The sequence below is a fragment of the Melospiza georgiana genome, chromosome 24, assembly GCF_028018845.1.
Source record: "Melospiza georgiana isolate bMelGeo1 chromosome 24, bMelGeo1.pri, whole genome shotgun sequence".
Lineage (NCBI taxonomy): Eukaryota > Metazoa > Chordata > Aves > Passeriformes > Passerellidae > Melospiza > Melospiza georgiana.
The window spans coordinates 6,787,420-6,812,607 of NC_080453.1; the positions used below are offsets into that span (position 1 = coordinate 6,787,420).

A 25,188-nucleotide genomic window follows, 5' to 3' on the forward strand; every position below is an offset into this window, starting at 1 on the left:
CAGCTGCATAAAGCATCTGTGCTGCAAATGAAGAACTACTGCATGCAAAGGAAGGCAATGTGGAGATTTCTAATGCTTTAAAGACTTTTTTTAAAGGAAACAGATCAATTGAAAGGGTAATAGTTATGATTTTTAAATGCATGGAATGATGCAAGACAGAATTCTATACAATTTGTTTTCTACTAATGGGCACTGCAAAACTCAGTGGTACCTAATCCAAATTTTCACCTGAACAATGAATCAAACCAAATGCTCTTCAACTAAATATTTCTGTTTCCACTCAGAGACAAATTTACCTGAAAACTTCAGGTCCCCTTGTTCCTCCTGTGCATTTTTCCATTGGACCCAGTTTTTCCAGGCATTTACCCCATACATGTATTTGAGGGTCATCCCAGAAACAGAGCAGCCAGGGTAGGAGCCCTGCATCAAACCCCGGGGCTCCACAGCAACCACCGACTTCTTCCGTCCCTACAGGCAAACAAAGACACCCAAACAAAGCAGCATTTCATCAGCTCCTCATCCATGGATGGTTAGATTAGTGGTTATTTCAAAATGGAAGGGATTTGTGTTGTAGAAATACTTCCTTACCCTTCTTTTTGGCTGGGGGAAGCCATCCCTGTGTCTCCGTCTCGCTCGTGAACGTGAATGCAAACCCGGTCCTTTACTGAGAGGGTCAAATGAGTCTGGAGTCAAATCAACACCATGAAGAGTTTAATCACATGATTTAGCAGCCCAGGTAGAAGTGTCACTGTCACTGAGGTACTATGGGACACCTTACAGCTGACAATCACACTTGTATATTCAAGTAATCCTGATATTTTGACTAATTTAGCAATCCGTGCATTTGCTGTTTAAAGATGGTTAATTCTCAGTAGGACAAAAAAGCCCCCCAAACAGTGGGTGCATTTATTCAGACAAATATCTTAGCAACCACTCCACATGGATTATACCCAGGGATATAGAAATGATTAATTCAAAGGAGGTAAGACAGAACTTCCTGCTACTCCTGTCAGAAGTTGTCTTTAAAGACAGCAGTAATATTCTAACAATAGTAAAATTTTATAGATGTGATCAACTACTGCAGCTTTAAATATCCACTGTCACTAGATGAAAATGCACAAGCAGGCTGCTGGGACAATGTTCATGCAGAGAACTGTGTGTGCTTTTATAAAACAATGAGTTTTTCTTCACATGACACCGACCTGATGGGAAATCTGCCTCCAGATCCTGTTCCACATCACCTTTGGAGAACGGCTTGAGCTCTGGATCAGGCTCTGGCAGGGCATTGGATCTTAAGGTGTAGTGATTCAATTCCTCCTCCCAGCTGTGAGGAGTGGACACTGCCTCTGATTCCAGATCTCCACTGTATGTGCTGCCCTGGTCTGCAACGAGAGGGACCACAGGCACCATGTGCTACAGGAAAGGCAGAACCAGGAGGTTGCAAGAAAAGATGCAGCAGGATCAAAATCCATTTGGAAAATAAAGAAATCTGACTGACCTTTCTCAAATATCTTGGGGTCCAGGAAGAGCTCGTGCTCAGATGTTTGAGATCCTTTAGAAAAAGAAGGAAATCTGTATCTACACATGGCTGACAGTTTGCATAACTGATATAAAATACTTTGAACAGCAAAAATCTATGTCTTGGGTCATAACATGAACACACATGCTGTGCCTTCTCCTCCACTGCAGCTCTCCTAGCAGCTTTCTACCTTGCTTATGCTATTGCAGGGGAGACAGAAATCACAACTAATGTAGGTTTGCTTTTCCAAAGGCTTCCATCCCTCCCTGTTTGTTATCCAGTAGGATATTTTGTTTATCTCTTTCCAGCTCGTTTCACTTTCATTACATAGATTGGTCGCTCTCCAACAAAACTCTGACCTGCCTCACCCTCCATAAAAAGCCTGATAGGAAAATTTTCTTTCAAGGCAGCTGCTCTGTCTTCTTGATTTTGACTCTTCTTTCTAACACATGATATACTGATCTAGAGGTTTCCACCTCTGGTTACCTGTCCCTGTCACCACAAGTCAAATCAGCATGCAGAATGAGGGAAAGGGAAATTCTGTGGTGAGAGGACCTTCACCTCACTGCATTTCATATCCTTTTTAAAACCACCACCTACCACCATGAGAGTGTGTTTTATCTCTCTCTGCATCTTCTGCAATCATTTCTGCCATCTGAAGGAGATCAGCTTCAAATGGATTAATGGAAACCTTTTCCTTGTTTTCCTGAATGTTTTCAATGATCTTATCAGCATTGTCCGGGGTGGTTGGGATGAGCATGGGAACTGGTACCTATGGAACAGGTGGAAAATGTCAGAACATACTTAGGGGTGAAGGGAAACAGCAAATACACCTCAGGAAGTCTCTCCATTTAGCCTTATGTATATTTTAGGACTACTAAAATGAAGTTAAAAATAACTCCAGACTGGACAGCTCTGTACTCTCTCTACAATTTGATAGTTCTGTGTGATAATGTTTAAACAAATATGATGTAATAAGGAGGGAAATGGCATCAAAGACTCCAAATATCACTTGCATGAGCAGACAGGGCACCCAGTGACACAGTGAACCACTGCCTTCTGCAGTGAACAGCATCATAACTTACACAGAACTGCAGCATAACTTACAGGTATTGGCATTCCCAGGGGAACTGGTGTGTACTGGGTATAGAGGTGGAGGGGCACTGGCACAAACACTGGTACAGGAACAGGTACCACAATGATCTGGGGTGGAGCAGGTGCTTCTTCTCCTTCTGTTATAACAAAAACAGACCAAAAAATGTTGGAAAATACCACACAACAACCTGAAAACTAGTTAAGGTTTAATAATACATTCAAAAATACTCTCTGTTACATAAATCATGTATTCTCTCTCAACTGCAGTACAGACAATTCCAACAGGGGTAGGAGATCACACACCCACCTGTCTGGCATTCTTTGTTTTGTGTGTGAGGTTTGCAGGAGGTGGCCTTAGTCTGGGTGATTGGCTTACACAATAAAGCTTTGTTTTTCAGAAGCCTGGGTGGTTTTGATGATGGGAGCTTTAGGGCATCTGTCTGGGTACTTGCCTGTTTGGAAAACACAAACGAGGATCGAGTCAGTATTGGTTTGAAAGATAACATAAGACTAGAGTTTGTTCTATACCAGGGGAAGCTGAACTATTTAAAACTGTTTTTGCTGATAAAAATGATCATTTAAAAACTACTGCAAAATAAGCTTGCTTATTTGGTGCTTTCTGGTCTCCATCTTAATTTAATTTGATTCAACAATAATGCTGTTTAAAGCTAATTTTGCTAATAAAGCTTATTTTGTTAACAGTGCAGTGAACAAATCTGCAAGAATATTTGGTTTCTGTAGTCAAATAACTGCTATAAACTTTTGACCTTGGAATTTTACTGATGGCAGAGATATAAAGAGGAATTATATTAAGATACTTTTGATGACTAAAAGTCTGCCTGATACAGACACTGATAAAATTGAGTAAACTAATGTGAAACCACTGAAAGCAAATAAATGTAAAAAAGGAACAGCAATGCTGGCAGCAGCAGTATCATTTCCTGATACACACAGACTGACTATTCATGCTTGTACTAATGTCCTGCTCACTGTAATTTGCAGTCATGCATTCAAATAACAGGATCTGTTTCAAGAGGGAAAACTCATACTCTAATTCATAAATGACACTCCAGCTAAAAGCAAAGCTGTCAATCTTCCAGAAACTAAAGCTACATAAAAGCATCTCTGATTTTAGGAGAGTTGCAGGATGTTACAGCACAAACCTCAAAGAGCTCAGGAATAGGGACTCTCAGAGTTATCCCCAGATAAGTGGTGACAGTGGCTCCCCACAGCTCTGTCACCACACTGCCAGGGGGTGGGAAGGAAAATGAAGCTGCAGGAGCTTGGTTATGTCAGTCCCAGCAGCCCAGGCTGGTCCTTTTGCTCTTCTATCCCACTTCTGGGCACAAAAGGCAGCCTCAAGTGCAGAAACCACACATGAATTACTTGGGAACCACAGACACCTCAAGAGCTACAATCTGAGCTGCAATCCCAAGAGCTACAGTCTTAAATTTTGCTTTAAAACATCCAATCTGTCAGTGGACACAAGACTTTTGTACCATCTAAGTTCTATCCATTTTTTTAAAAGCATCCACAAGCTGGATGAATTTTAGTTACAAAATGATAGTGCCAAAGTCTTGGATACTTTACTTGTTATTTATACAATCTGAAAAATGAAAAAAGTCTTGTAAAACTTACATCTCCTATTGTTTTTGCTGTCACAGTAGGGACTGCACCTGTGAAGGAAAAAAAACCATACAATAACATGTCTACTTCTCATCAAGAACGATAATCCATATTCTGCCAAGGTCAAAAAAAAAGAAATCCAATTAAAACTCATTCCCTGATGTATGTACATAAATTTAAGTCATTATTTATCCCTAGATAAAGGAAGGACAAAAGCAATCATCTGCAGTGACGTGAAGCATAATGAAGAGGTGGCCGCTGTTCTCAGTAAAATCCCTGAGCAAATATAAATGTTCAGGAGTAGAGATGTAAAAGTACAGGCATGGTATTCAGCTGCCTTACCCTGTAAAACATTGTTGGAGTTAACAGTAGGCTGGGCAGCTGGGGTGCTTGCAAGGGACACCACGTTTGCTATGACAGGGGTTGAGTCCTTTCTTAAAGAAGGAGGGCCTGAGGAGGAGGCTGGTGCCATGGAAAGGTTTGCTGGACACAGTGGACAGAAGAAAATGAGAAGAAGCAGTAAGATAATTGAGAAAAAAAGCATTTCTGAAACAACACCCACCCTTGAGATCTGTCTCCAGATGAAAGAGGCTGCTGTGTGAGAAGGGGATGGAGGTGTCAGGTTGCAGCATTTCAGTTTAAACAGGAGCTAGTTCCACAAGCAAATCAAGCAAGAAGGGAAAAGAGCTGCCACCAATGTAAGCAGCAGATTGCACCGAATTGAAACAATGTGCACCATGGCCTAAAAAATGACAGTTCATATTTTATTGGTTTTGGGTATCCTACTCTTGCAGCCACTCAGTGGGAAATTATGCCCTTCTTTAGGATCAGTGATATCCCTGCTTTTCCTTTCCCTTCCTGTCTTTGAGGGCCTTTCATCTCTTTGTGTCTCTACAGAAACTCACAGTTCATATTCCTGTGGGCTTCATTCCTACCCTCATTCCCATTCCACCTGCTCAAGGAAACAGCTACAGCACTTGTACACCTTGGGATTGATAATTCCCAAGAATCAACACTTAATGCCACAGAAATGGGAAGTCTTCATATGCCTACAGACTGCACAGAAGTGGCTGCTTTAAGTGCATATATAGGAGTCTGTATTTAAAACCCTTAAGTCTACTAATTTCATTTGTTAAAAGAATATTAACATTCTACCATATCTTCTTGGTGTTATGAAGACAAGCTAGATATTTAATATTTGCCATGTCTGCACTAAATATCAGTAGATTTCACCCCAGTGAAGCAGGTTTTTGTTTCATGAAAGTGACTGAAAGCAAGTGGTTTTGCTTCATCTTCTTGAAAATTTGTTTGGTACACAAAGCAATTGCATTTCACACCTACAGAAGTTTGAAATGGTCTCAAGCAAGAGTGATCTAAACCAGAGCCCACTCAACAGCAACAGAAAAGCTCCCCAGGAGAAGACAGATCTTAGAGAGTTCACTGAAGTGAATTTGCAGATAAACATCCATTTCACTGCCCCACACATCAAAAGGCAACACCATCCTCAGGCTGCTTTACCTGTGTTGTTTGGGAGTGGAGGGTCAGGAGCACTTTGCTGTTTACAGAACAGCAGAATACAAAGCAGATTGCAAAAATGCTTCATCTCCCCTTGCCATTTTATGGACTCGTTGAGTTTACCTTGTCTCTTACAACCATCACACTTTGCCATCTAGGAAAACAGTGAGGGAGAAATTGAGCACATCTGGAAACACCAACAAGGGGTAGAGGCATAAAAACCTAGAGGATGTGAGAATATAGCTTACCTGGTAAAACAAAACAGTGAATTTGGACATGCACTCCTCTGAGCAAAACTCCTCTGTTTTCCCCCCAAAGTGATTCTGGACCAGTTTGGGGGAGGTTTGTAAACAGTAACTGCACATTTTACAGTGGTTTCCCCAGCGCTTGGACAAGTCGTGTTTATAGAGCAGTTTACAGACTAAAAGAAAACAGCAAAAATATTCTTTAATGCCAATATGATAATCCCTCAGCACTCCTAATTCCTGTACTAAGTGATGTCTGTAATTATTCATTGAAACATACCATTAAAATGTAAAGTGTGAACAGGGTTCTGTGTTCCTAAACATAAAAACCAGATTCCTAACTTTAAAATATTAGATTTCTTTTAGTATTACTGATACTTTTTAGGCAAAAACACTTGTGACTTGATTTCTTTGAGGCAGGGTTTTGCCCTTTCTTACCTTCACTACAGAATGTTTTATCTATGCCTGAGACTCTCACTGTCTCCTTGATAATTTTCTCAAACCTGCAGTATTCACACAAAGCCATCATATTGCCCTTCTTCTTATATTCATCACAGCAGGTCTTCCCACAGAACTGGAACATTTTACCCTGCAACACAGCCAGAATGTTTTGGTTTCAGTGTTTGAATGAGTCACATCCCAGATAATACATTTAAATTGTTAATAGAAACGCAGAAGAGTATTTATACCCTTAGAAATCAGCAACAGAGCACTGGCAGATGATTCTCCCCATTTAGTTTTATAATAAAGCAAAATTTCTTGCAGAAAGCCCTCACCAATGGTCTTTGTCCTTGTATTAAAAGGTACAAGAGACAGGGATGTGTTTATTTAGACAGGCAATTGTGTGGTTTGGGGTTTTTTTTGGAGTTCTTTTTTTTTCTGGTTTTAAGACCATAGAGAAAATATCAGTATTAATTTGATATTGGTTAAAATCAGTTTTAAAACTCTCCACAGCAGGTCTGTGCAAGCAACAAAGCAGTACTGACAGATCAGTGCACATAAACAACAATTTTTTGACTTTCTGTTGTGAAAAAAGAGCTTTGAAAGCCCTGATCTTTATTACCTTGTAGTCAAGCAGTTCTGGTTTGGTGGCAAATGATCTGTTACAGTGGTGACACTTGATTTTCACAACAGAACGAGTAAAGGTGACCTGCTGGCACTGGGCAGCCAATCTCTGGAGCCCTGCTGCTGCTGGGCTGCTGGTGGAGCTGGGGGACACAGTTGAGGTGGTGCCAGTGGCTGACACTGTCCCCGAGGGGATGCTCACAATGACCTGGCCCTGAGACAGGGGCACCACTGAGGAGTTCAGCCCTGTAGGCTTGTTGAACAGATTCTGTGGGAAAACAAATAAATAGGCTTTACTTTACAAGGTTACATCTCACACCTGGGTATTTCCACCATCAATTTAGCATTCTGTTAATTCAGCTAAAAAGAAATCCTAGAATGTCACACCTGAAAAGCTACTACACAATTGTAGCTGCAAAAATTTCGTATGCTCCCATCTGACATAGCCAAGTGATACTGAGGGTTTGCTGAGGTTTTACAGCTGTTGCATTGAACTTGAACACCTGAGGGTGAAACAGAGAAGAAAAAGTGATTTATGCAACATCAAGTTGTATTGCAGCTAATTTTGCACAGTGCATACAAAAACAGAGTCTGAGTGATGAGCCAAGGCACAGACAGAAGCCCACGATGATGTTTCCACAGATTCAGAAGCAGACACTGCAGCTGCTGTGCCTGGTGCTTGCCAGAAATTTAATTAATCTCCCAGTATCCCTAGGATGTCAGTAAGCATTTTTCTGTTTCCACATGAAAAATAGCTGAAAATGTTTGCCTAGCTCCATGCAATGTTGGGCAGAGGTAATAAAGCTGATCACCCCAGGGAACAAGGGCCAGGAGAGTCCCAGCACTGGGATGTCCACACAAGAGGTTTCTCTAGCTGGAAAACCCACCAGCTGCACTTGCCAGAGCAAAAATAAAATAGATTTAAGATTGGTTATCATGTGGAGCTCCCTAAAACCAAAATTGAAATAGCTGTACTGTCACTGCTACATTTATCTACAATAGAATGTCCTTTCATTCCCATCTCAGCACTTAAAAAACACTTAAAAAAAACCTTAAAAAACACTTCCCACCCTCCCAAAAAGAATATCAGCCTTAATTTTCAAGACAAATAAAGCTGGGATATGAGCCACAGGAAATGAAACTTCTGTAGAAGTAAAAGGATGAGCTTACCTGAAGAAGTGACCAATTTTACTCTGTATGCTGACAAACAGTTAACAGAACAAAACAGTTCCATCTTCCCCAAGTTATTTGTGCCCTCCACCATCTCAGCTGAAGATCTGAGAGATTTACACAGTGTGCAGGGTGTAATTTTAGCTGACTTCTGTGGAAACAGGGAAATTGTTTAATTATGTGAAACTTGGCATTTTTTATTAACCTGGAAATTGTCGTTAATATATAAAATACTTATAAAACGTGCTTGAAAGAGAGCTTGTTTTACAGCTGTGTTATTTATGGTGCAGATTCATTGATCTGAGCTGTGGTTTGAGCACCTTCCCAGGCCACTTTAACCAGTACCAGGCTCTCTGGGTACTGCAAACACTCCTACAGGTACCAGCACAGATCTGCACCCTGTACCAGACAACTTCCAACAATTGCTGAGGGCATTGACATTTTGCTTATGGTTTTTAATGCATCAGCTCTGTAGATAAACAATATTCCCACTGAAGAGATGAGGAAACAAGGAACAGGGAGAAGCAGGTGCCCTGATGATGTTTGATAGCAAAATGGGAAAGAGATCCTTATTCTAGTAATAATCACAGTTTTCAGTGTGTGGTCTACAAACACAGGAAAAAGCCTGATTTTCATAAATACATTTTCTGTGTTTAAGATTTTTTAAGGTCTTTAAGTTTGGAAAAAACATTGAGAATTAGTGCACCAGATTATTTTAATATGACAGCCTTAAAAATGCACTTTGTTCTACCACCAGCTATTCTAGCTCTTCACAGGACAGAACAGAATACAAGCTTTTAGGGATTTTAAAACACCCACAAACCTCCAGAAACTATCAGAATGTACCTGACAATTGAGTTGAATACTATTTAAAAATCAATTAAAAATAGATTTGACTTAATCTTATAAGCTTTGAACATACTGTATTTTCAAGAGAATTATCACATATGGGGTTTTGATGTGTGATATAAAAGCAGCATGCAAATGTTTCCAGCTTATTTAATTTTATCTCCAGATTTGTTTCAGAGGACAACTAATTCTGAAGGCTATTTTCTGGATGAAATACATTTACCATAATTTATTTATTTTTTTTAATTCATTAGGCCTTTCTTGACCTAAGTGGCCTGGATAATGGGACAGCAGAGTCAAGGCATAAAATCAAGTTCCATTCTTTTATCAGAGGGCAATTTTTCTCAAAGTAATTGCATTAGAATAAATAATTCCAAAATAATTGAGCTATTATAATAAATTAAGGTTCTCTTAAATGCTCAGGTCTTCAATAATAAAAAATAAATATGAAAAGTTTAAAATTTAAAATAATAATTATTAACTAATTATTACTTTTCCTTTCCACTTAATTCAAAAGCTACAATTTAATAAAGAATACTCTTTAAGGAGCATCTCAAGGCTGAAAACAGCCACAAGAGGCTGCTGCTGGAGGGTCCCACTGTGTCTTCCACACTGGAATTGTCTGGTAGCTGGTGCAGTGGTGATAAAAAACCAGAGCAACACATTTGAGCAAAGATTAAGCAGCAAATTATGATCCCTGGAAGTGTTCAAAACCCACTTTGACCTGTGACACCTTGTGATATGGTTTAGTGGGCATTGGGTATTTGGTTGAAGGATGGATTTGATGATTTTGGAGGGCTTTTCCAACCTTAATGATTCTGTTATTCTTGAAATGACAAAAGCAGTTACCTTAAACCAATACAGTAACTGAAATAACCAAACAGTAAATTGGGTGTTTCTTAAAACACTTATAATCTAATAAAAAATGAGATGGATTCTACTTTTAGTATTGTAAAACTATCTATTTTTTAGTATGTCCAAATAGAGAATCATGGAATCCCAGAATGTTTTGGGTTGGAAGGGACCTTAAAGCCCATCCTGTTCCACTCCCTGCCATGGCAGGGACACTTTTCAATATCCCTGCTTGCTCCAAGCCCTGTCCAACCTGAGTTTGGACATTTCCAGGGATGGAGCAGCCACTGCTTCTCAGGGCATCCTGTGCCAGGGCCTCCCCACCCTCACAGCGAAGAATTTCTTCCCAATGTCCATCTAAGCCTGGAATTTCTTCCCAATGTCCAGCTAAGCCTGGAATTTCTTCCCAATGTCCATCTAAGCCTGGAATTTCTTCTCAATATCCATCTAAGCCTGGAATTTCTTCTCAATATCCATCTAAGCCTGGAATTTCTTCCCAATGTCCATCTAAGCCTGGAATTTCTTCCCAATATCCACCTAAGCCTGGAATTTCTTCCCAATGTCCATCTAAGCCTGGAATTTCTTCCCAATATCCACCTAAGCCTGGAAGTTCTTCCCAATATCCATCTAAGCCTGGAATTTCTTCCCAATATCCACCTAAGCCTGGAAGTTCTTCCCAATATCCATCTAAGCCTGGAAGTTCTTCCCAATGTCCATCTAAGCCTGGAATTTCTTCCCAATGTCCATCTAAGCCTGGAATTTCTTCCCAAGGTCCATCTAAGCCTGCCCTCTGGCAGTGGGAATCCATTCCCCCTCGTCCCATCACATATACCTGCTTGTAACCTGTCACACATATGGAACTGCAGAATTTTTTGGACTGTCCCTCTATCTGCAGGATGTGACACTGGCCAGAGCCACTGTAGCAGTATCCCCCACAATATTCACAGCAGTTCATGGTCAGGTTGTTGGCTGAGCGGAATTGGGAGAAACAGGCGTCGCTGCAGAGCTTGTGCACCACGTTCTGGTAATTCACCTCATGCCTGATCTGCAAGGAAAGGAATAAACAGCAAGGACATGAAGAATTTCTCTGGTCATCTCTGAGACAGTAAGTTGTGCTGAGCTAAAATTTAAATGAGGAAAATTGAAATTACCACTGCGTTCTTCTGGCACATGCTGCACTTGCTGGAAATGCTGTTGGTGTGGATAGTGACAATGGGTTTCCTTTTCAGTTCATATGTGGACAGACAAGACTGGCTGCAGAAATCTTTACTGAAGTCTGTGTTGTCAAACTGGGCAGTGATTACATCCTTTGGATTTAGAATTTCTCTGTGGAAAAAGAAAAACAAACACAGAGATAAAGGATTAATGTGAGATCCATGTCAACTTGCTTATTCTGGAGACTAAACATTCTCCAGGAGAGGGTGCATCCATTTAACTGAAACCTTGAATACATTAACTACCCATCTTTTACTTCATTTTAGGGATTCATAAATCTGTTTTTCTTTAGAAGAAATAATGCATAAAATACTTTTTGAAAAGGTACTCTTGTTAGCAATTTTGAGAGTGCAATGACATTTTGAAATGGCAGGTGGATGCTGGACCTTTTGAAACACAGTTTTTCATATTTGGCTCATTTAAACATAAAAAAGAGAAGATGCATTCTGCACCACAGAGGCTTTTAAATCTATGTGTGTGTAAAACCCAATTAAGGAAATGGAACTGCAAGCAGACAGACCAATTAACACAGAACAGCATCAGCCACCAATTTTTGAAGGGAAGCATAAGAGGAGCAGCACTACCAAAGCAGCAAGGGGCACAAGAGCAGAACTGAAGCCTTTCATTATCTGCTTGAATATCAATTATTAGTGGAACTAATAAAAGCACAGTCCTACTTTGAGCAGCTTGAGCAGGTTTTCTTGGTAGAAGCTGGTGGGCGAGAAGCTGGAATGGTGTATCCAGTGAGGCACAGTGTGGAGCAGAAGAGCTGGGTTGAGCCTTTCCTCTGGTAGGCAGTTTGTCCCTTCTGCAGGATTTTTTTACAGCCAGAACAGGAAACCCGAACAGCTGTGCTTGGAACTGAGGGGAGCATTTTACTCATGCCAGAGGATGCCACAGCAGGCTGGAAACCTGATGACAGCTGTGGAACTAAAAAAAAAACCACACAGAGAAAACACAGAGTCAGTGTTACAGATCCATTACAAAGAACTCACTGGTGTGCAGGGGCAGGCACAAGCTCATAGTTTTATTTGGGTTGTCAGGGTCTAGAGGAGAATCAAATAGCAGATGAACTCTCCACAAATACATGCCCTGGGCTGGTTTTCTGCATAGCAGATTTTTATAACTACTCTGAAGATGGAGAATGCACTTTTAACTTCCCTTTTGTGGAACCATAGAATGGTTTAGGTGGGAAGGGGTTTTAAAGATCATCCATTCCACCCCCTGGCAGGAGCAGGGACACCTTCCACTATCCCAAGTTGCTCCAACCTGGCCTTGGGCACTGCCAGGGATCCAGGGGCAGCCACAGCTGCTCTGGGCACCCTGTGCCAGGGTTTCCCCACCCTCATAGGAGAACCATTTTTTTCTAAGATCTAATCTAAATCAGCCCTCCTTCAGCTTAAGACTATTTAACACATTCAGTTCTCCTATGCATTTCACATTCAATTTTCCTACGCTTCAAAACCACAATTATTGTATAATAATCTCAATTTTATTCTCTTTAAACCAAACTAGTTCTTCATTCCTACTGGGATCAGACACAGCAAATGAAATGCAGAGTGACCTGCAGTATTTGCAAAGGTGACACATTTTACAGATTTAAATGAAATTAGTCTTGCCTATTCCTTACCAAGAGGATTGCCACTGACTGAAAATACAGCACTGATTTTCAGCTCCCCTTCCTGAGATTTTGGCTGTTGGCCGTACTCCTAAAACAAAGGGAAAGAGAACAAACACACACATGTAATAACAGCTTACATGGTTCCATTCCTTCACAATGCTGCATTGAACCTCAGGGAAGAGTGGCTGTCCTAAGCCTGCTCCAAAGGCTGGGTGACAAGTGAGCAGCACAAACAGCTCCTGCTCAGAGCAAACCACACCTGAGGGGGCACAAATGGACAGGTGGAATTTCATCATTTGCATCCCCCTCTGCAGCTGCACTCCAAGACACCTCAGAATTGAGTAAAACTTAAGGAAATCTTTGCTTTCCATTCCAGCTTTCCAGCTGGAAGTGCCCCTGTTCTGGGAAAGAAGTTTTATCTTCACATAAAGGAGGATAGCAAGGAAAATAGAGCTGAGAGGGGAGAGTTCTGTATTAACCAGGAGTTAATTAAAATCTTGGAGCAGCCTAAGGTGAAGCTTTACAGCAGACCAAGGCTGGACCATCACAGTCCCAGCTCCAGCATGAAGGGAATCACCTCACATTTGGTACAGGATGAGAAAATCCCTGGCCAGCTGCTGCTGGAATAGCTGACATGCTCTAAATGACTGGCTGAGTCCCCAGCAGCTATTCACACTGCCAGCACATTTCCTGCCCCTGCTCTCCCCAGAAATCTGAGCCAGAAAGCAGCTTGGAACACTCCACATGGAAATCTTAATAGGCTGAAGAACATAATCTCTTGGAACTCCAGAGATGATAAGATTTAGCCTACTTCCAGTCGTTTGGGAGTAGTGAGGCATGATGTCATGTTATGACTGAGCTAAATTCACAGTTGCTGCCTGGCTGCCAGGGAAACCAACTCAGAATCACTAAGCAAAAGGAAGCTCTCCCTTCCCTGTGGCAGTGAGATGCTCCCCCAGCTTCTGCCAGCTCCCAAAATCCCACAACAACCTCCACTGAGCACTCCTTCCTCTCACTCCTGTGGGAAAAATTGGAATTTCTATACTAGACAAGCAAACTATTTCTCAGCATGTTTCCCAGGAGACAGGCACTGGTATTCCTTGACCATGTGAACCATCAGACTGAAACAATCAAATCTCAGGTTGAGAAGCTCAAAGCTGGGTATGGGCATGCTGTGATGAGATTCTTAAGCACCATTTTTATTATTATTATTATTATTTAAAAATTAATCATTTGCAGACATACAGTTTTTAAAGCATTTTAACTGTAATTGTATCATTAGTCAAGAGTAGGAAAAGAAATGGAGGCAAATCCTGACATCAACTGTGCATGATCAAGCAGTTTCACAGCAGCTTAACAGTGCTGAAAGCCAAAAACCTTCAGCTCCAACTATTGGTTACAGCAAGAAATGCTCTTATCTTTCAGGAAATATTTTTAAAAAATCCATAAAATCCCCCCCATAATAATTCCAATCTAAAGCAAAACAAAATGAACTCAGTTCTCCTACTTTTCCAGTATCAGGCAGAGTTGATAATCACAGGATTTTACTCCAGGAAGGAATTTTTTGAACCATACGATATTTGACATTTAATTCTTCAAGTCTTCATTTTTACTTATTAATATGATCTTTGATAACCACAGACATCTCGCCTTGCATTCCACACAAATCCACACAGCAGATGCCATCTTGGGAGGACAAAAGAAGAGACAGATTTAACTAATCTACACGTGGTTTGACATTCTACAGGTGCAAGGAAAAATAAACCCAAACAATCCCACAGAGACTGAACAAATCAGAAGGACAGTAAAATCTGAAGTTGCAAATATTTTACTTATTCAATTGAGAGTATTATGGGAAAAGAAGAAAAAGTGCTGGGAAGACAGGCCCAGAGAGCAGAGGAGCTTCAGCAGAAAGACAAAGACTGATGCTAAAAACTAACACCTGCACAGAACACCAACACTCACATGTTGGTACAAAGGGATGCATCATTTTGGGAAGTTTTGCACACTTTTAACATATAAAATCTGACATGTAACCCAGATATGAGCAGTGAGGAGCCAGGAATTGCAGCACAGCTCATTCCCCTGGTGTTACACATCAAACCAGAGGCACAAAAATTGGCTGGAGCTCAGCAATCCTGCCCCCAGCACTGCTCAATCCAGAGGTCAGACCTTCTCCAGGTTGCAATTATTGAGTTTTACCTGTATCATCACAAAAAGTGTCAGTCTTGAATGAGAAAGTCACTTAAACACATACTTAAATTGACTTCACTGATGTGTAAGTACTTAAATATTTTGCTAAGTCCTTTAAGTGCTAATTTAAAGCAAGAACTACTATGCTTGCAAAGGCAGCTTTTAAGAAGGAAGTAGCAGCACTAGCTGCTTTAATTAATATCTCTAATTATGAGCACTCATAAGTTATTTAACAAAATGTGATTTACAGTTTATTTCCTAGTTAGATAAAGTGTCTATGTAGCCACAGATTCAGTTACAGAAGTTTTAGAGCACTTGGCTTTGTTTCTAACTGAAAAGAAAAACATTTTCAGAGACAAGGTAACAAGACATCAAAAAGTTGAGGGGGGTGGGTAATTTTTTTATAGTAGTGTAAGAGGGAAAAATCCTTCTACTAAACTATGTTCTTCAAGTTAAATTTCGGTCAATAAACCAATAAATGGCTGATTTTTTGTTCAGCTTAAGCGGTCAGCTGTCAGACCAAAATGAGAAATGCAATGGGAAACTTACCTCAGAATTACCAGGTTCATCTTTAATTTTGTCTAATAGTCCCTGCTGTGGGGCCATAGCTTTAGCATATTCGTCATCCAAAGGCTCCTTCTTAATTCTAATATTTGGTGCAAAGGAATTCCCCAGCTCTTGTCCAATAGATTCCTTACTAGAAAATAGGTAGCTAGACTCCTGAAACAATAATATGAAAAAGAATTCACCCTCCTGCATCTGCCATGAGGAGTTGGGCTGCTGCCAAGGGGAGTTTGTGCTGCAGACCAAGAGATTTGGGTCCTGCCAAGGTGGGAGAAATGCTGGGCAGCAGCTGCTGCCTCATCCTCCCTGCAGCCCCCTCTCTCATCCCACCCCCAATGCTTTCCACTCCTCTGGGCAAAGCAGAAAACACCCAGCTCTGTAAGTTGGTTGTTTGGGAGTGTCTCCTGTGGATACAGCTGCTCCCTGGCTCATGTGGAAAAAAAAGCAGCAGGTCAGGTGGATGCATCCAGCTGTAGGTTCGGCTCACCGGTCACTCCAACCATGCTGAACAAGAAAAGTGGCTACCAAAAGAATCCTCAATCCAAAGAGAGGCTCAGGAAAATTTTACAAAATTATATGTACTGTTTAAGTAGCAAAGATGTCTAAGAGTCAGAAGATCAGTTTCCTTAACACTCAAATTTACACTCAAATACAAAATACGTATTTTGAATTATTCCAGCATATTGCTGCACTTGCAAAAGTGGTTGAAAGATCTATAGCTTACCCTGAAGTTAGTTTCTGGAGTTTGTGGCGCTAACTGCGTCCGTAATGTTTCTTCTACTTGATTATGAACTGAGGAAAACATATACATTAAATAGAAATGAATACAGGTTCCAATGCATTTCCTTTAAAACTATCAGAGTCTCATCCTGCTCCCCAACCCCAGTGGCTGACAGCACCTCACCACTATTAAACTACTCCCTTTCTCCTCCCTGTAGGAAAGGTGGTAATCCCTAAAGAGAATTGGCTCTTTTTAAATTATTCTATTGGATCATCATTTTCCCATTCCAGCAAAATAGTTGCAGGCTTCCGATGCAAATTCTTCATTCAGAATTTTCCACACCTCAGCAGGTTCTGAACTCCCCTGTTTTGACATTTAAATCACAAAATACTTTTCAGAGCAACATCTTCCAGCTTTTTCTTTGCTGTTCTGTTCTTTTGCCTTTTCCCCTCTTCTCAGGAAATAGCATCTTCTGCTTTTTTAGAATATATCATTTAAAAACTTTGGATTTGCCTAGATATTGGATATTTCCATGAGCATTTATCACTCTGGTTTCAACTACTGACTGCTTTACCTGATCTTTTAACTGTATGCGTTTACAACTTTCTGAAATACATCTTATGTACAGAAACATTCTTCCCTTGACTTCAAACTGAAGTTACAAGTAGAGACACATCTGTAACTTTATTATTAAAGATATCTTTATTGCTTCTCTATCATTGGTGCCACCTGGAAGCACTGATTTGAAGATGCTGTTGCTGAACATTTAAAGTTTAAACCTCAGAACTAGAAGCTGTGAATGTGAACAAGCAGCCAGGAGTGCCTCACGTGCTGGCTCACCCTCCCTCTGCTGAATAAGATTAAACCATGTGTTCCTGCTTGGTTATTCTTAACTCCTTCATTCACTGCTCTGCTGTAACTTTCAGAGCTTGGGAAGACAAAAATAAATGTGTGGGCAGCAAGATTATGGAGACTGTCAAATGAGAAAGGGATTTTAGGCGTCTTTGGTTCTTCCCATGTTGGCTGGATGAAGTCCAAGACACAAGTATTGGAGGAAGAAGGGGAGCAGTCTCCCAGGAAAAGCAGATTTCAAGCTATGTTCTGGCTTAGTTCCTGCAGACACTAACTCCTTTCTAGCAAGCCTTTCCCTGATACTATCAAATCCACACTGCTTTAAATGCCTAGGCATTAGTGAACAATTGGTGTTTTGCTCAAAAAATCTTTACTGGCCACCAACTTAACCTAAACTTCACCACCTTTTCTTTTAAGAAGCTCCATGGTCTATAAAAACCAGTGAGAAAAACCAAAAGGAAGCTTGAATTGTCACCCAGCTTGGTTCAGGAAACCACAACAACAAAGGTTATGTTGAGGCTCTGTAACAAGCTGTGGAGGATGAGACCTCCCTGACACTGCCAAGCCCTTTGCAAATCCTCCTCCTAAGACAGAGTTCATTGGATTTCAGGGTTCTTCATAAAATGCTCCCCTACACACAGCTCTGCCTGTTCTCTTCAACAAGGTGATGTTTTTAATAATTAGCCCTATTGCTGATTTCTGTCTAATTCTTTCTTCCTCTTTGCTGGGCAGCCAGCTCTATGATGGCAACAGTTACCTGCTTTGTCAAGAAAACTGCTTTTCAATCTAGAATCCATATCTTTAGGGATTTTTTCCAATCGTTTTTCACGTTCTTGAAAATGTCCTTCTCTATTCTTGTCCTTGGCTGAAAAAGTCTCTTTGCCATTATCTCGTGTTCTGCTAAAATCTTTTCGAAGTGATTTAAATACAGGGCCCTGCTCAAAGGGGGAAGTGAGATCCTTCTGGATTGCATTCTGAACCTGAATTTCTTTTTCACTGTCCAGTTCATGATCTGGAACTCTCTTGCCCTCTTGCAGATGATCTTCATCATGAATTGCTGAAGAAAGAGTGTCTTTTGGAGTGAAATTCTGCTCATCTTCGTTGTCACTCCCAACAACAGGTATGCCTGCAAGATCCCCAGAGTTCAGAAAATAATCATGATCATCACCCTGCAGTGAATTCTCAGCTCCTGCTCGGTTGGGTGCTCCGTAAGACAAGCTGTCCAGGGCAGGTGCTAAGTTGTGCTCAGCGTCCTCAGACATCTCTGCATCCAGAATTTCACCACCTAGGGGGAAAAAAATCTCAGTGAACTGTCAGAAAACTGACCAATTTCACGTGTAATGAAGGCGTGAGTGTCCTAATCTGGCTGATGCTGCAATTCCTTGAATATTCTCAACCTTTTCATGCCAACATGACTGTGAAAACATTGCTGACATAGAAAGGGTTCAGTTGCCCACACCACTCTGAAGCAGCAGCTGAACTGAGTAAAACTAACCAAAGAAAGAAAAAATATTAATTTCCATTCACCTCACTTGGAGCACTTGTGGAGAAGGCAATGCAGGAGGGAATGAGCAGGAAGGGCTGGGATGAGGGCAAGACAGTTCTTGTTCAGCAGCAATGACACTTCCAAGAAAGGCTTTGTGAAACTATGACATTAGAGAATAAATAGAAATACTTACATTTTTCTGTAATATCAAATACCGCATCAGATTTATCTTCAAACTGTAAAAAAGGAAAGCACTGTGTCATTGTCTTGGTCAGCTGCCATGTACTTTGCTAAAAAGTATCTGATCAAAACCAAGCCGAAGGATCACAATTCCTCCTCCTCCTTCCTTCCTTGCCTCAAGCAAATTTTTATGAATTAAGACTGAGAAGCCACACTAACCCTAATGAGTTCAGAATGCACGGAAAAGGCACACAAGGAAAATTTAGAAATAGTGTTGCTTCCCAGAGGAGAGAGGAAAGGGAATGTCAATTTTTTCTACTACCTGGGATAGCAGTACCAGGTCAAGGCCACAGATTCTGCCCTGATACTCCACAAGCCTTCATTCCTTCTGAACATAAATAAAAGCCAGGAGCTTGGGCAGCTCCCACTGCCATGGGCTGCACAGGCCCAAGGGTTTCACCTCTCTTAGAGGGAATTTTCCCCTTTCCAGGAACAGGGAAATGCCATGTTTAAATTCCTAATCCAGAGAGTGTCAGTGTGAGCATAAGCACAGAAGACCCAGATGCTGAGTGCACAAACATCTGGCTGCATTAAACATCCTCTGACAGGTGTTGAAGTTGTTGGCATGTTGGAAGGTGCCTGGAGGATGAGAATTAAAGTTTCCTTCAGAATGTCCAACTCATTAGCAGCCTTGTTTTCTGCCCAAGAGATGACAGTAATTCATTTAAGCCCTCTCTCCTTTCTCTACACTTCTTTCCTGCTAGATCCTGCTCACACTGCAATTCTTAAGCCATCTTAGGGAAAGTAATGGGATTTGAGAGCAAAGGGATGAGCCCTGATTTCATTTAACTCAAGTCATTTAGTTGATAAATCCAGTATTTCTCAGGGCTGTGATGGGAGCTATCAGTTTGGTAGCAGGCAGCTCTAGGAAAGGATGACAACAGACTGTCCCAGAGGTCATTTGATGGCAAAATGTCCCTTTCCAACACCACTTGCAGGTCTGCAAAGACAAGGCAGCTCCTTCAGCTTAACTGGACACACATGGAATAGTGAGGGCATGTCCATCAAGTCAGTTGGATACCTCACCAGAACTTTCTGGTTTCTCTGAGCAGACACTTGAGGCTGGAAAAATAAAAGAGAACCAAAACAAAACAAAAAAAAAGGATACAGTTCCACAAGGCTGATGCGAGTCTTCTCCATGGAATTATCTACAGGGAAAGAGTAAGGAAACACCTCCCAGGAAGGTTTGCAAGGCCTGAGCTCTGCAATAATGTCAGGAGTGGCTGGAAGATGGAAGTTTAATGTTGATCTAGGAGCCCATTAACAGTCAACTAAATTTACAAAGGTGTAAAATTAATCCCCATAAATACTGGATATACCAAGTGCTCCTAGAGGCTGCTGAGGACAGGGACAGCAGGGGTGGGCTGCTTTTACAGAAGAACATGGAGAGGAACTTGTTGTCATTTGATAATAATATCAGAGCATGAAGTTTTTGGAGGCAAAACAACAGCCCAGGTCCTTGACTCTACACTGACCTTTTCTTGGTCCTTTTTTGCTTCCTGTCAGGAATTTTCTATCTTCTCCAACAGATTTTGATGGTGGGATGAAGGGAATTTTCAGCTGAGATAAGCTCATCCTTTTCTCAAGGTAGATTTGTATCAAAGGAGTTCTTTAATCTTTTGAGACCCAAAGTACCTGGGGGAAAATATTCCAGGTCCTACACAGCCCTGGCTGCCTTACACAGCCAAACCCTGAGTGTTCCTTCTCCTCTTCTGGTGGTAACAAATCTTTGCCAACAGCGGACAACCCCAGGAATGCTTGTATCACCAAGGGATACATTTTGCAGTGTGAATCTCTCTCACTGTTTCATTCAAAGAAACACTAACAGGCAAGTCAGCACAAGGGGCCACCTGCAAGAGCATGAGGGACTCCCAGAAACTTTCTGGAGGAGCTGGAAAACATTTACAATCCACCTGGAATGAACCCAAGACACTTCCCAAACACAAGGTCATCCTAGGGAAAAAAAAACAACCCTGTTTTGTTTCTTCACTCATTATTTTGTGAGGATATGAAAAGAAGAAATCATCTTCTTTCAAAAGGTTTTTGGATACAGAGGAAGATCTGTGTCTGTGGTCAAAAGCTTTCCCTGAAAATATTTATAAACCTATTTATAAACCTATAAATTTATAAAATTCAATGTTTTAGGCTATGCCTTTAGGAAGTCCAGCATCTGACAATACCAGCAGCTTTATCTAAGCCACCATCTAGTTTGTGACTGTGAACAGCATCAGAACTCCCACATAGTGTAAATTTAAAGGGAAAAAACCAGGGAAAGTGTTGGGATGATTGTATGTGTGTACACATATGTATTTACATACAAATATATATATATATATCCCAAACAAAATACTCATTCTATAAGTCTATAACTGTATTGTCCCTGAATTTAGAGCTTATGTATTTTTTTTCAGCATTAATGTGGGGTATTTTCTTAGTTATACACTTCTAGTCCCTTCCCCAATGTCACTGAGATGCCATTAAATAAGACTATTTAATGTCTTATTTAATGGCACCTCAGGAGGAAATCTTGTGTATCACCAGTTACAAAAATGTGTCACTTTAATAAATCATGTACATTAGCTTTTAACTGGATTATGGCCTTGTATCACACAGAAATATGAACAATAATGCCCAACTTACTATTTCTACATTATTCTATTACAGTTCTGCAAGGCAATTCCCTCTCTCCAGTCCTCATGCTTCCTCCTTTCATCACTGTTAATTCCTTTTTCTTCTTCCACACAGATTTTTTAAGATTTAGTGAGAAGTGGAGCAAAAGTACTTGAGGGGCAAACATGGACCTGATGGCATTTCCTCTGCAGATCTAAGGAGAAAGGTACCTCAACACCTCACATTAAGTCTTTGATAAAAGACTTTCCTACAAAAGTCTCAGGAACAGAGTTTTCTGTTCAAATACTGAGGCTTCAACTCTTCAACTCAGTCCTCAAAACACACTGGTATTTGTAAAACAAAACTCAATAATACAATATTCTAAACCACCTTCATTAAGTCATCTTGGCAAATATTTGCCAGAGAATAATAATTCTTAGTGGTTTTAATCATTTAACTTCATAAGGGTTTAACACAGAACAGTTGAAGTTTGGTATTAGTGAAATTCAATGTTTTAGGCTGTACTTTTTAATGACTGCCTCATTAGCTAGGACTGCACACAAAGTGGTGCTCTGCCTACTCAGGCTGTAAAAAACAAATAAATGAATGAATGAAATGAAACAAGAATACAGAAATGGTGACAAAACAACGAGGTTCTTCTGAAAGCAATGTGACTTGCTTAAAAGTAACTACTCTATAAAAAAAGACAGCATTGCTTTTATAAACAAAATAAAATTCCACCAGATATGTCACTGGTTTTTATAGATGTACATGAGACTGAGGGAGCAGTGTCACAGCCTCAGCACCAATCTGCCTGTGCTGGGAGTGGAGGACAGAAGGACACACATTTACACTTCAATACAACATGCTAATTTGAAATAACTAAAAAGCTGATCCATACCTTCATGATGTTCAACATAGCCATGTCATCCATAAATCAAACAATTCATAGATTATTTTTGTGCAGTATAAAGAGGGAAGCTGCCTATGGCTACAGTATTGCTTTGTATGCAAAACAGAGAAATCCATTAAGAAATAAACAAACAGTGTGTCTACTTTACACACACAGAATGTCTTTCTAGCAAGCTTCTGAAGTTTGATCCTAGATTTTAATATACCCATAAGCAAACTGTGGAAAGGAAGCAGATGTTAAGAGAACTGCAATTAAAAATAGACAGAAATGAATCTCAGTTTGCCTGTAGTTTCCTTGTCCCTCTATGCACACAGCATAACCCCCACTCCAGGACTCATTCAATTGAGAAAGACATGAAAAAAAATAAAAATAAAAAAGGAATTGAAATTTCCATTGCTGTTCTTGAGGGAGGTGGGGTGAGCTGAGGAAGCATCCCCTGAACTTTTCCACGTGGCAGGGAGGGATGGTAGGAAGGGATGGAGGCAGGGATGGAGGAAGGGATGGCAGGCAGGGATGGAGGCAGGGATGGAGGCAGGGATGGAGGAAGGGATGGCAGGAAGGGATGGGAGGCAGGGATGGCAGGCAGGGATGGAGGCAGGGATGGAGGCAGGGATGGAGGAAGGGATGGCAGGAAGGGATGGAGGCAGGGATGGGAGGCAGGGATGCCAGGCAGGGATGGCAGAGAGGGATGGAGGCAGGGATGGAGGCAGGGATGGCAGGGAGGGATGGAGGCAGGGATGCCAGGCAGAGATACCAGGCAGGGATGGAGGCAGGGATGGCAGGAAGGGATGGAGGCAGGGATGGAGGCAGAGATACCAGGCAGGGATGGAGGCAGGGATGGCAGGCAGGGATGGAGGCAGGGATGGCAGGCAGGGATGGGAGGCAGGGATGGAGGCAGGGATGGCAGGAAGGGATGGAGGCAGAGATACCAGGCAGGGATGGAGGCAGGGATGGAGGCAGAGATACCAGGCAGGGATGGAGGCAGAGATACCAGGCAGGGATGGCAGGCAGAGATACCAGGCAGGGATGGAGGCAGAGATACCAGGCAGGGATGGAGGCAGGCAGCAGCCAACCACGCTGCACCTCTGGCACCGCTGAACTCCGCGGAATTCCCCTGCAGCTCCTGCCGGAGCCGCCTCCCCCCAAAGCACGGGCAGCCCGAAGGGATTTGTACCTTCCGAGCACCCGGGGAGGGCAGAGCCGGGTAACAAAGAGCCGGGCTGCTGCACACACCTGCCACAGGAAAGGAAAGGCTGCGGCAGGAAGAGAACCTGCCGGGGTCACACCATAGAGCCGAGCGCAGAGCCCCCCCTGGCCGGCCCCGGGACCCCGGCACGGCGGGGACAGCGAGGGGACAGAGAGGGGACAGAGAGGGGACAGCGAGGGGACAGAGAGGGGACAGAGAGGGGACAGAGAGGGGACAGCGCCACCCTGCCCGGGGACAGGCTCCGAGTCCCTCTGGGGACAGCGACAGAGGCAGCTCGGCACGGTGAGTGGCGCTGAGGCTTCCCTGAGCCACGCTGAACACTTGGAAAGATTGTTCTGAATCTAGGCTGAGGGTGATGCACTGGGGAGTTCTTAAAGGCAAATCCCAAATGTAAAATAGCAGGAATTTCCCAGCTGCTTGTGGCTCCCTACATTCTGTTCAAAAGATACACTTTTACCTTCCATCTAACTTACACATCTTAAATTTTTAAGTGCCAGGACAGAAGATTTAGGTAAACAGTGGAGATGGCGATGGAAGTTTTAAAAGCAAATCCCAAACATGTAAAAAAGCAGGAATTTCCCAGCTGCTTGTGGCTCTCTACATTCTGTTCAAGAAATAGTTTAACCTTGCAACTCACACATCTTCAATTTTTAACTGTCAGGAGAGAAGATTTAGGTAATAGAGTGGAGATGGTGATGGGAGTTTTTAAAGTCAAACCACAAATGTAAAAAAGCAGGAATTTCCCAGCTGCTTGTGGCTCCCTACATTCTGCTCAAGAAATACAGTTTTTTTTACCTTCCATCTCACAAACCTCAATTTTTTAAGTGTCAAGACAGAAGATTCAGGTAATACAATGATTGGAGTTTTTAAAGGCAAATCCCAAATGTAAAAAAGGAGGCATCTCCCAGCTGCTTGTGGCTCCCTACATTCTATTCAAGAAATTGTTTTACCTTCCATCTCACTTACACATCTTCAATTTTTAAGTGTCAGGACAGAAGATTTAGGTAATGCAGTGATGGGAGGTTTTAAGGGCAAACCCCAAATGTAAAAAGGGAGGCATTTCCCAGCTGCTTGTGGCTCCCTACATTCTGTTCAAGGAACACAGTTTTACCTTCCATCTCACTTACATCTTCAATTTTAAAGTTTCAGGACAGAAGATTTAGGACAGAAGATTTAGGTAATACAGTGGAGATGGTGATGGGAGTTTTTAAAGGCAAACCCCAAATGTAAAACAGCAGGAATTTCCCAGCTGCTTCTGGCTCTCTACATTCTGTTCAAGGAACACACTTTTACCTTCCATCTCATTTACACATCTTCAATTTTTTAAGTGTCAGGACAGAAGACTCAGGCATGTGCTGCTCCCCTTTCATTTCTGCAGTTTAAGAATTCTGGATCATTCACCAGAAATCACAGGGAGCAGTTCAGCATGGGATTTTATCGTCCCTTTCTGCCACCAGGCTTTTCTGATATTCCTGAGCTTTTGGAATATTCACAGGCCAATTCCAAACAAACTTTACAGATTCCACACCCACCCAGCACACACACAGAACCTGTATATTGTTACCAACATGCACAGGGCCAAAATGAACTTGTCAAACACACAGAAGTTGCAGAGAGCCTTATTTTTTCT

The 25,188-nt window shown here is 41.7% G+C and overlaps 1 protein-coding gene across 6 annotated transcripts in view; it reads right to left on the reverse strand.

The window, feature by feature from the left end:
* The window catches only part of ZMYM4 (zinc finger MYM-type containing 4), a 40,696-nt gene that overhangs the window by 9,508 nt on the left and 6,000 nt on the right, over positions 1-25,188 (reverse strand). Inside the window, exons 2-24 of one of the 6 annotated variants that reach the window (XM_058040141.1) lie at positions 18,782-18,824; positions 17,860-18,387; positions 16,254-16,321; positions 15,515-15,685; positions 12,782-12,860; positions 11,829-12,081; positions 11,088-11,262; positions 10,769-10,981; positions 8,236-8,386; positions 7,453-7,568; positions 7,064-7,333; positions 6,439-6,589; positions 6,004-6,176; positions 5,759-5,909; positions 4,583-4,723; positions 4,253-4,290; positions 2,922-3,066; positions 2,627-2,751; positions 2,120-2,291; positions 1,499-1,552; positions 1,203-1,382; positions 589-683; positions 297-468 (exon numbers count right to left, since the gene is read on the reverse strand). In XM_058040141.1, the coding sequence (XP_057896124.1) occupies positions 297-468; positions 589-683; positions 1,203-1,382; positions 1,499-1,552; positions 2,120-2,291; positions 2,627-2,751; positions 2,922-3,066; positions 4,253-4,290; positions 4,583-4,723; positions 5,759-5,909; positions 6,004-6,176; positions 6,439-6,589; positions 7,064-7,333; positions 7,453-7,568; positions 8,236-8,386; positions 10,769-10,981; positions 11,088-11,262; positions 11,829-12,081; positions 12,782-12,860; positions 15,515-15,685; positions 16,254-16,321; positions 17,860-18,387; positions 18,782-18,824 (3,664 nt within the window). Of the gene's footprint in view, positions 1-296; positions 469-588; positions 684-1,202; positions 1,383-1,498; positions 1,553-2,119; positions 2,292-2,626; positions 2,752-2,921; positions 3,067-4,252; positions 4,291-4,582; positions 4,724-5,758; positions 5,910-6,003; positions 6,177-6,438; positions 6,590-7,063; positions 7,334-7,452; positions 7,569-8,235; positions 8,387-10,768; positions 10,982-11,087; positions 11,263-11,828; positions 12,082-12,781; positions 12,861-15,514; positions 15,686-16,253; positions 16,322-17,859; positions 18,388-18,781; positions 18,825-25,188 lie in introns of those variants that run through there. The other 5 variants (XM_058040146.1, XM_058040142.1, XM_058040144.1 and 2 more) reach the window with 5 other exon arrangements.